Source organism: Anarrhichthys ocellatus, unplaced genomic scaffold (assembly GCF_004355925.1).
Source record: "Anarrhichthys ocellatus isolate YVR2014 unplaced genomic scaffold, GSC_Weel_1.0 scaffold11, whole genome shotgun sequence".
Taxonomy (NCBI): domain Eukaryota; kingdom Metazoa; phylum Chordata; class Actinopteri; order Perciformes; family Anarhichadidae; genus Anarrhichthys; species Anarrhichthys ocellatus.
This window is the reverse complement of record NW_022280041.1, coordinates 240,994-251,740: the sequence shown is the minus strand read 5'-3', so window position 1 is coordinate 251,740 and position 10,747 is coordinate 240,994. Positions and strand designations below refer to the sequence as shown.

At 41.7% G+C, this 10,747-nt stretch overlaps 2 protein-coding genes across 2 annotated transcripts in view; one reads left to right on the top strand and one right to left on the bottom strand.

Moving 5' to 3' along the window:
- Positions 1 to 2,474: 2,474 nt before the first annotated feature.
- anapc10 (anaphase promoting complex subunit 10) lies at positions 2,475 to 4,933 on the bottom strand. The gene is made up of 6 exons (XM_031850859.1): positions 4,810 to 4,933; positions 4,022 to 4,143; positions 3,842 to 3,932; positions 3,644 to 3,764; positions 3,335 to 3,388; positions 2,475 to 3,108 (listed from the first exon to the last, which is right to left on the bottom strand). The coding sequence occupies exons 2-6, from the start codon at positions 4,134 to 4,136 to the stop codon at positions 2,929 to 2,931; spliced, it is 561 nt and encodes a 186-aa protein (XP_031706719.1). The 5' UTR covers positions 4,137 to 4,143; positions 4,810 to 4,933; the 3' UTR covers positions 2,475 to 2,928.
- A 64-nt stretch (positions 4,934 to 4,997) lies between these two features.
- abce1 (ATP-binding cassette, sub-family E (OABP), member 1) overlaps positions 4,998 to 10,747 on the top strand; it is a 21,451-nt gene continuing 15,701 nt past the window's right edge. Inside the window, exons 1-13 of the mRNA XM_031850924.1 lie at positions 4,998 to 5,119; positions 6,137 to 6,262; positions 6,387 to 6,472; positions 6,638 to 6,735; positions 7,057 to 7,174; positions 8,085 to 8,222; positions 8,433 to 8,502; positions 8,959 to 9,055; positions 9,134 to 9,223; positions 9,486 to 9,607; positions 9,981 to 10,105; positions 10,194 to 10,290; positions 10,615 to 10,701. Of these exons, the coding sequence (XP_031706784.1) occupies positions 6,160 to 6,262; positions 6,387 to 6,472; positions 6,638 to 6,735; positions 7,057 to 7,174; positions 8,085 to 8,222; positions 8,433 to 8,502; positions 8,959 to 9,055; positions 9,134 to 9,223; positions 9,486 to 9,607; positions 9,981 to 10,105; positions 10,194 to 10,290; positions 10,615 to 10,701 (1,231 nt within the window). The 5' untranslated portion in view covers positions 4,998 to 5,119; positions 6,137 to 6,159. The remainder of the gene's footprint in view (positions 5,120 to 6,136; positions 6,263 to 6,386; positions 6,473 to 6,637; positions 6,736 to 7,056; positions 7,175 to 8,084; positions 8,223 to 8,432; positions 8,503 to 8,958; positions 9,056 to 9,133; positions 9,224 to 9,485; positions 9,608 to 9,980; positions 10,106 to 10,193; positions 10,291 to 10,614; positions 10,702 to 10,747) is intronic.

Sequence of the window (10,747 nt, the reverse complement as noted above, 5' to 3'; positions counted from 1 at the left end):
TACTATATGAAGTACTTTATTTAATATGTTTTTGTTTTTTACTGAAAGAACAAAGAATAACTTTTAATATTTAACTTTTATTAAAGTTTTGACTCGGTTGCAGCTTCTTTGGTCGTATTTTGTGGAAAGTACATTTACTCCAGTACTGTACTGAAGTACATATTTGATGTACTTGTACTTTACTTGAGTATTTCCATTGCATACAACTGTATACTTCTACTTCATTAATTCATTGGAGAAGCACGTCAGCCGTTCTGTGAGTGACATTTTAAATGTAGTTATTCACACTTTATATTTATTCATTATTATTCTGAGAAAAACAAATTATTTATTTTGTCAAACTGCTAAAAGTGTTCAAGTAAAAGTGAATAATTGTAATAATTATGCATATATTTTATTTGAATAGTTTACTGTCTTCTCTTCTACTCGTTGACGTAGTTTTGAGTGATAAATTATATATTTTTATAATATTTTGTTTGTGATTAATCTGCATTATTTTACAGGTTTGTAATTTACTAAATATTTATTTTATGTTTCCTGTGAAGGACTTTAGTTAAATAAGTACATTTACTACTGTACTTAAATACAATTTTGAAGTACTTGTACTTTGAGTATTTCTGTTATGCTACTTTATACTTCTACTCCACTGCATGAGGTAAATATTGTTATTTATTCTCCTTTGAACTACGTTCGTCCGTTCTGGGCTTCCGTAGCAACATGGCGGACTCCGTGAAGACGACCCTCTGTACGTAGATATAATAACTATAAACTCTAAAATAGTTCTAAAATTATACAACACGAAGGCTGAACTAGATAAATTATGAAAATAATCACTGAATAAAGTGAGTAAATAAGTGAAAATAAAATAAGGTTGAAGTCAAAGATCTGAGAACTTCTATTTTCTTTATGATTAGAGCCGTTGTTTAATTATTACACTTTTTAAATATGTTGAAGGTATTTTAATCTGATCAGCTGCTCGTGTTTAAAATAAACTAAACAAACAAATCAACATGAAGAAGAACGTTTCTATTAATATCTGAATAATGAATAAATATTAAATATAAATCAGTGTGTGTGTGTGTTTGCAGGTAAGCAGCAGCTGAAAAACATCTCATCTATTACCCATGAGGCTTTGCAGCTTGTTGACAGCACAATGGTGAGTTCCCTCAGGGCTCAGGTAGAGCACACACACACACAGTTTTAGACACCAGTACAGTGTGTGTGTGTTCTGACCGTCCAGACATCTTAATGTTGACAGAGTTGGATTTGTTGCAGAGCTCTTGCGTTGCATTGCATTCGATTGTGCAGACGTTCATGTTATATTGTCCACCTCTACTCTGTATGTGTGTGTGTTTGATCGTGGTTGGAAGCAGAGAGGAAGATGACACGGGTCCTCTGTGTTTCCTGACAACACACACACACACACACACAGCTACAGGCTCAACATACATAATCAATTCACCTTCACTGTGGACCAGAAAAAATGTGTGCGTGCGTGCGTGTAGATGATTAAAATGCACAATAAAGTCGAGGTAAAGCACTCCACTTAAGTAGCAGCTAGTGAAACAATGAAAACATCAGGCTGGGACTCATTAATGTGTGTGTGTGTCACAGATCAATGTAATTCACTAAGTGCTGACCCCCCCCTCCTCCCGCCCTCTTTAATTGTATTTCAATAAACTTTATGTGTGTGGCTCCCTCTAGCGGTCAGACGGCTGAACTGCAGTGTTCTGATTCATTATTCTCTACTCTCTCTGATTAGTGAATAGAGTATTAATACTCTGATGCCTTTACATTTATACTCGTGCAATCATATTTATTCTAGTGCAATCATTTAAATAAATTTAGTGCAAAAATTACATTATATTGCAATAATTAAATTTATTCTCTTGCAATAATTATGTTTCCGTACAATAATTACTCTCATAGTGCAAAATGACACTATTTATTTATTTGACTTGTTATTTTAGGACCTGTCTGTGTTTGATTACTGTCTCTTTAATTCGTTGTATTCTGAACAATAAGAATAAATATTTCTATCTTTTATTTATTAGTTTGTAAACATGTAAACAACTGTTTCCTGCTCTCTGAACCTCGTTTATTCTTCTTTTCTATCTTTGAAGAAAGTCTCATTCTGAGCCGTGTTGCTTTGAAACACATTTAATGAACAACAGAGGCTAACGACAGTCCGGAGGCTAACGATAGTCCGGAGGCTAACGACAGTCCGGAGGCTAACGACAGTCCGGAGGCTAACGACAGTCCGGAGGCTAACGATAGTCCGGAGGCTAACAACAGTCCGGAGGCTAACGACAGTCCGGAGGCTAACGATAGTCCGGAGGCTAACGACAGTCCGGAGGCTAACGATAGTCCGGAGGCTAACGACAGTCCGGAGGCTAACGATAGTCCGGAGGCTAACAACAGTCCGGAGGCTAACGACAGTCCGGAGGCTAACGATAGGCTAACGATAGGCTAACGATAGTCCGGAGGCTAACGATAGTCCGGAGGCTAACGATAGGCTAACGACAGTCCGGAGGCTAACGATAGGCTAACGACAGTCCGGAGGCTAACGACAGTCCGGAGGCTAACGGAGGCACAAACAGTCGAAAGTAAACAAATAAACAAATCATCCAGAAAAACATGAAACCAAACTTTAGAAAACGTAGTTTTCTCCTCAGAAGTCCTTCTGGCTTTGAACTCCTCACGACCAATAAAACGTCTTTAAATGTGTCTATATGCAATTCATCAATACTGATTTTCAAAATAAAAGCGCCATTTAACAAAAACCTTGAGATATGTCCAGGTTTTTTTTTATAGTAATTTTGTCTTCTCCGGAGCAGAGAGGAGGTCCTGGTTCAGTCCGGTCTGGTCCGGATCACCTGATGGTCCGGATCACCTGAAGGTCCGGATCACTCGATGGTCGAGTCCGGTTCACCTGATGGTCCGGTACATCATGAAGTCCACCGTGGTGCATCGTGGGAACTTCCCGATGGAGCTCTCCTCTACGGGCGTGTACACTTTGATCTGCCTCATGTGAGTGTCTCTGCCGTTCTGGTGATTCGCCAGAACCGCGATCTGGATCATGAAAGTGCTGATCGGCTCGTTCGTCCGCTAAAAAAAACACCAACAATCAGATAAATATCTTTCATCCACTACTTCCTGTCAGAAAAACACAGATTTAATCTGGACACATCGGCGTCAGCTTCATATATAAATAAATGTAAATTATACATTTTATTCAGAACATTTTTACAAATGTTTTAGGTTTCTAAGAAAGAATCTAAATATCTGCAAATAATTATTACAGAATGTAAATTTACTTAAAGTCATTTCGTACCTGATTCATCAGAGAAATGTGAATCCAACCGCTGGGCTCCACCATCTCCAACTGCTGCAGGGAGGAGGAGGAGGAGGAAGAGGAGAGGAGGAGGAGATGGAGGAGGAAGAGGAGAGGAGGAGGAGGAGGAAGAGGAGAGGGAGAGGAGGAGGAGATGGAGGAGGAGGAGATGGAGGAGGAGGAGATGGAGGAGGAGGAAGAGAAAGAAGGAGGAGGAAGAAGACGGTGAGATGAAGCAGATGACTCTAGGTCTGTAAACAGTAATATTAATAAACATGAATAATAAATAGTATTAATAATAATTGTTACTCTGATCTCCTGCAGGTTGTGGAAGTTGTTTCCGACTCTCACTGAGATCTTACTCGGTGTGTAGCTCTCATCTGATTTATAATCTGCATAAATACACAACATCTTCACCGTGGTCCTCCTCCTGAGGAGCAACACAGACGAGAGGATCAACAGAGAACACAGCTCATGTCCATGATATCCCAGCATGCCCAGCGTTACCTGAACTGGATGTTGACGAGGTGAGGCTGCGACCCGTCTGACTGCCAGTACGTCTCCAGGTTGTCGTCTCTCAGCTGATCCACTCCGAACCCTGAACAAAGTGAAACATAAACATACATTATATATAAATCATAAAGAGTTCAGACCAACACATAACTCCGGACGTGTCTGTGAGCTGACCTGGTTTACAGGAGGACAGGGACCACACCGCCTGGGACCCGATCTCCCGGACCGTCCCGGTCCGCTCCAGCTGCTTCGGGTCGGCGCCGGGTGGAGTCTTACTCGGGGTGGCCATCTTTAACCTTTAACCGGGGAGACGAGGCCAACAACACAAGTTCACTGTTTAGTTCATTTAGTATTATTACTGCAGGATTAATAAAGTAACTGTCTGTCTGTCTGTCTACCTGTCTGTCTGTCTGTCTACCTGTCTGTCTGTCTGTCTGTCTGTCTGTCTGTCTACCTGTCTGTCTACCTGTCTGTCTGTCTGTCTGTCTACCTGTCTGTCTACCTGTCTGTCTGTCTGTCTGTCTGTCTTCAAGCAGACACACTCAGGTGTTTCTGAAGTAACTCTCTTTACATTTCCAGCATGTTGACGTTTACCTGCATATTAAAATATTAGAAACAATGACATCATCAAAGTTAACAGATTATGAGGATCAACACATCTTTAAGGGACATAAATGACACGTATCAAATTATTTAACGTTATTTACATTAGCAGGTGATGTAATCGCGGGTATTTGAAGACAAGAAGCTCAGTGAATATCAAACAATAGATTAAGATTTTATCAGCAGAATAATTCGTCGCTATTTTCTGGAACGCATTCAAAGTCAATGTGTGAGAAAACGTTATATTTTAACGGAGTTTGTTGTGGATCTCTGGCTAACTGTTAGCAACTCGTATCTCTTATTCCTCCACTAAAGCGAGTAAAACTAAAGCTTACGACATAAATATTATTAAAACTTACAAGTGTCTCCGATCTGTTGTGTTAAAGCATCACATGTTAGTCTAAAGGTGGATAAAGTACACAACGTTCAAATCCGTTTTGTTTTCTGCTGCATTCACTTCGAAATCTCCCACTTCGTTGGCTCCGTCCGGGTCGCTTTAAACTGACGTCATCGGTCGCGTTCTGATCACGCCTCTCCCGCCATCTTTTTTCCCAGCCGGCTTCCAGGAGAGAACACGTTGCTTGTGGAAGTTTAACTCTCATCTGTTCGTGTCTGCGCGTTGTTTCCCGGGTTTCTTTACTCGGACCGGTCAACGGGAGCAGAAGAGCGGTGAGTTCCTAACGTATCGACCGGGTGTTGTGCCTTTATTATCGGGGGTTTTGTCGCCATTTGAACGGGCAGCTGTCAGAGTGCGGGGCCTCCATTGCTAACGTCGTAGCTAAGCTAACAGCTAGCTTATTAGCTTAACAGCTAGCTTGTTAGCTTCGTTAATGTTCGTACTTAAACGGGGCGTTACAGCTTCTAGTTTACACATTTGAACCGCTAATTAACACACCTGCGTGTACAGGTGTGTTATAGATGATTGATGGATTTAAAGTGTGGTTGTTAAACACAGCTGTTTCCAGCAGAAGGGCCCCACAAGAGCAGATCACGGATCTTCAGATTAGGTTCAATAATTCACCAATTAAACGTTGTAATGATCTTAAACATGAATAAACTCGTGTAAACTCACGATGCAATATGTTAATTGTAATAGTTGTGAACTGGTTATGAATTCAGCTTATGAATGAGTGACGTATCAGCAGGTTATTTAAGGACAAACCACACGTTGGTGCTCGCGACCGCCCTTTAAGAGAATAATCAAATTTATGGTATACTTATGCACGTGCTACTGAATACGTAAAGGGTTGTAAGTCACGTGCTTGACTTGTACGTTCAAGTGTGCGAGGCGATGAATACAAAAGGCCAGACTTTTAAATGGAGTCTGGTGTGACTCACCCTCCCGAGGCCCTGACATGAACACACGTTACAGCATGAAGGATGAACAGCATCACATGGAGGTGGATCAGGATCAGGTGGATCCTGGTTCAGGGCCCTGGTGGTGGATCTGTGGCAGCCCCATTGTTAAAGGCTCTGCAGGTTTTGTTCAGAGTTGAATGTGTTGCTGATTGTGCAGCCTGAACACGAGCCTCTATGTTCAGATTGTCTGCTGGCTTTGCTACCTGAATATCACTCGTACCTGTTTACAACCAGGTACATGTGTCTGTGTTTACTGGTAGAACATGCTGGAAGCTCTCCCTCTCTTCTCACATGAATCACCATCACCTCTTCTGTCTCCTCCTTCAGCTCCACAGGAGTGAGCGTCCGTCATGGCGGATAAAAACACCAGGATTGCCATCGTCAACCACGACAAATGCAAACCGAAGAAATGTCGTCAGGAGTGCAAGAAGAGCTGCCCGGTGGTCCGCATGGGTGAGTAGTCCTCCAGCTGGTCTCCTTATTCAGACAGACTTATGTTTCCTGAAGTAGACTCAGTGTGTGTGTGTGTGTGTGTGTGTGTGTGTGTGTGTGTGTGTGTGTGCGCGCGCGCGTGCAGGTAAGCTGTGTATCGAGGTGACTCCACAGAGTAAGATCGCCTGGATCTCAGAGTCTCTGTGTATAGGCTGCGGCATCTGCATCAAGGTAACGACACCCGAGGTCTCAGTTCAGACTTTATTATGTAAAGAACATGTGATTGTTGCTCTTTAATCGAGAGGTTCAAGCTGTAATCGGAGGATTTATCACCTGGATCTGTTCGCCAGAACAATAGAAATACGTTTGTTTGAACTCTTTCTTCTGTCGTTGTAGAAATGTCCGTTCGGAGCTTTGTCGATCGTCAACCTGCCGAGCAACCTGGAGAAGGAAACTACACACAGATACTGCGCCAACTCCTTCAAACTGCACAGGTACGCCGCTTTAACTCCTCCCCCACGATGATGTCACGCTTACTTGTTTAGTGTTTTAATGTGGACGATGTTGAACGCAGCACGGAGACGATCATTTATGTTCTTTATCCAGATTGCCTGTTTACATTGTTTCTCTTTAACTTATCCATCAGTATTAACGAGTACTTTTACTTTTGTTTAAGTAGTATCTCAAATGCAGGACTCGTACTTGTTAAAGAAGTAAAAGATCTGAGTACTTAGTCTGAAGCTCACTGAGACCTTAATGCTGCTATGGTTTGATATAAAGTGTGTGTGTTTGTGTGTGTGTGTGTGTGTGTGCAGACTGCCGATCCCGCGGCCCGGTGAGGTTCTGGGTCTGGTCGGCACCAACGGTATCGGGAAGTCCACGGCCCTGAAGATCCTGGCTGGGAAACAGAAGCCCAACCTGGGCCGGTTCGATGTGAGTGTGTGTGTGTGTGTGTGTGTGTGTGTGAGTGTGTTGGAGGAGCTGCTGCTCTCACCAGATAACGTTCTGGGTGTCGCTGCTCACAGCTGCTGCTGTTCTCTTCTGACCGACCACCAACGGAAACATGCGTCGGTTCAAAGACTCCAAACTCCATGTTTGTGATAATGTCTGTTGTCCTGTGACGGTTAAAGACGGAGCTGTGATGTCTTCATACGCACTCTGATGCTACGTGACAACAGGTCTGTGTGGAGATCACAGAAGTAAACAGACGAACGTAGTTGTAATAAAAACAATCCACAGACGAATCGTCTCGATCATCGTGTGAGATCAACGAGATCAAATCCTCGACACACAAAGAGTTCTTTTCAAATGAATGTTTATTTCATCGTTTTGAAAGAAAAACATAGAAACTCACATATCGCATATAATTCTATATTTATACAGAAGCTTATTTAACTTTTTAAATGTTCTTATTGGATTATGACATTTAAAAAAAAATAATATTAATAATTATATAGATTTATATTATGTTTTATATGATATAAAATATATATATATATTATTTGTTTTTATATGATATAAAATGTATACATATATTATATTTAATATACATTTATATATATATACATAATATTTAAATAAAATATATATTATATATATATATATAAATAACATATTTTATTTATATATTTTATTTATATATATTATGTATAGTCTATTACAAAATAAATAAAATAATTCCTAAAAAATATAACCATAACAAAGTAAATAATGAATCCTACGACAGGAAGTCATGTCCCGCCCCCCTCTGCCTCTGATTGGCTCGTACTCTTCGTTGGTTCTGTTGGTCGGGTTAGAGTCCGACTATTGTTCTGGTTGTTAATAAGCGGTGCTTGTGCTCCAGAACCCTCCGGACTGGCAGGAGATCTTGACCTACTTCAGAGGCTCTGAGCTGCAGAACTACTTCACCAAAATCCTGGAGGACGACCTGCGGGCCATCGTGAAGCCTCAGTACGTGGACCAGATCCCAAAGACCGTCAAGGTAAACCAGTACACCGTGTGGTACCGCTACTCAGAGGGGAAGTACTTTGTACTGCTCTACATGTACGACTATGTATCAGCTGATCACTGAAGAATATACTCTTTCTAGTTCAAAACCTGAGAATGTGTTCTTCTGCTGATCTTGTTCTCGTTCTGATGGGAGGTTTTTTTAAATTTTATTTTATAAGTAATTCATTAATTCCTCTTGTAGGGGTCAGTCGGGTCCATCCTGACCAGGAAGGACGACACAGAAACACAGACCATCGTCTGTAAACAGCTAGGTAACACACACACACACCCTCAGACACACACACACCTTCCAATAGATAAACAACACAAGACAACATGTGACAGTAAAACAATGAAGAACGTGTAAAACAACAAGAATAATCAATCAAATGAACAGGAAACATAAATTAAACACTGATGAGGTCCGACCCCTTTCTATAACTTAAATACTACAAATACACATACACATAATTATTTCATTTATATACAGCTTCTTTTCTTTATTGTATTTTTAAATTGAACATTTGATATCAAAATAATTAAAATCCGGATTAATCGTTGTTGTTTTACGACTTGGCCATTAATTTAAATATGTTAGAATGTAACACAAAGTAATGGAACATGATGTGTTCCTCTTTAAATATTGTAACAATGTGACCACCAGGATCGTTAACATATTAATCCTTCTGTGTTGCGATTGGCTGTTTTTCCGCGTTGTTGCCGGGCAGATCTGACTCACCTGCGAGAAAGGAACGTGGAGGATCTGTCGGGAGGAGAGCTGCAGCGGTTCGCCTGCGCCGTCGTCTGCATCCAGAGAGCCGACATGTGAGCAGACGGACGCTCGTACGTTTCTCTCGTAACTTTAACTCCAACACGCGGACCGACGTTTCGTTTCTGCTTCAGTTTCATGTTCGACGAGCCGTCGAGTTACCTGGACGTGAAGCAGAGGCTGAAGGCCGCCATGACCATCCGCTCGCTCATCACACCCGACAGGTAACGAGATACTCCGAGTACTCCACGAGGTATTAGTACACGCGTGAAGTTATTGTACTTTACTTATAGACTCAACAGTTTATACAAGTAGTGATGAAACGTTGCTTTTCTTTTGAATAAAGTTAATAATAATGTATTAGTACTAATGTTAGTATTCGTAATAATAGTATCGTTTTTAGGTTTGGACTAAGCTTATGATCCTAAGTGTGTATTATGTCAGGATCAAAGTGTGTGTAATGTGTGTGTAATGTGTGCGTCTCAGGTACATCATCGTGGTGGAACATGACCTCAGTGTGTTGGACTACCTCTCTGACTTCATCTGTTGTCTCTACGGAGTCCCGAGCGCCTACGGAGTCGTTACCATGCCCTTCAGTGTTAGAGAGGGTAACACAACAGCACACACACACCGACAACACACAACACACACTGGGGGTGCAAATATTGACAAGAATATTGTTCCCACACACATATTTATACCTATGTGTACATATTATGTATGTTATATATTTATGTGTGTGTGTTGGAAGGATATTCTTGTCTATTTAAATATTTTGATATTGATTACAATTGTACCTGGCACACAGTTTTTATGTGATTATTACTGATTATCAGTAACTGAAAAGTGTTTCATCACAGTGTTGGACTCTAACAGCCGTTAACTACCAGAACCTCGTGGCTACAGAAGAACCCGTCGGATTGTACTGACGTGGTACTCAGGATGAATCGAATGTCTCAACGTTCCCCTCGGTTCCTTCAGGTATCAACATCTTCCTGGACGGTTACGTTCCCACGGAGAACCTCAGGTTCCGGGAGACCTCGCTGGTCTTCAAGGTGGCCGAGACGGCCAACGACGAGGAGGTGAAGAGACTCCGGCACTACCAGGTCTGTTCGCCTCCTCGTGTGTATCGTTAATAGAAACACAGGTTTCTGTGAAACTCTTCTCTCATGTTCGCTCCTTTTGTTCTTCAAGTATCCAGAGATGACGAAGACGATGGGCGACTTCAGCCTGGACATCAAAGCAGGGGAGTTCACAGACTCTGAGATCATGGTGATGCTGGGAGAGAACGGTAAGTCACTCAATGTCACTAAAAACTACAGACCTGTAGTCCTTTAATGAAGCTAGCTGGCCTCAGAGGAGGAGTGGCTTATCTCGATGGAAACCGTTAACCTCTACGCAATTTATTTCTGCTTCGTACTGGTTGTGGAAGTCTTGTCTGGTTCATAACATCATCCGGAGGAGCTCCGTCGAGTATTATTAGGCTTCATCCTCTTCATCATCTTCATCCTCTTCATCTAATGGTTGTGGAGACGTTTCATTCTGGACCAAAGCGATGAAACGACCGACGTTGGAGGAATTTCTTTGTGTTGAATGTTTGTTTGTGTGTCTGCAGGCACGGGGAAGACGACTTTCATCAGGATGCTGGCTGGAGGACTCAAACCTGACGGGGGAGGTGAGTCTCTCGCTCTCTCTCTGACCTGTTGTCTCTCTCTCTCTCTCTCTCTGACCTGTTCTCTCTCTCTCTC

Bases quoted from the DNA above. Each gene is read 5' to 3' on its own strand.
- anapc10 (XM_031850859.1), bottom strand. From the start codon at position 4,136: ATGGCCACCCCGAGTAAGACTCCACCCGGCGCCGACCCGAAGCAGCTG. The intron at 3,933-4,021 runs GTCAGCTCACAG...CACTTTGTTCAG, and splicing joins CCTGTCCTCCTGTAAACCAG to GGTTCGGAGTGGATCAGCTG. The intron at 3,109-3,334 runs GTACGAAATGAC...TGTTTTTTTTAG, and splicing joins ACATTTCTCTGATGAATCAG to CGGACGAACGAGCCGATCAG.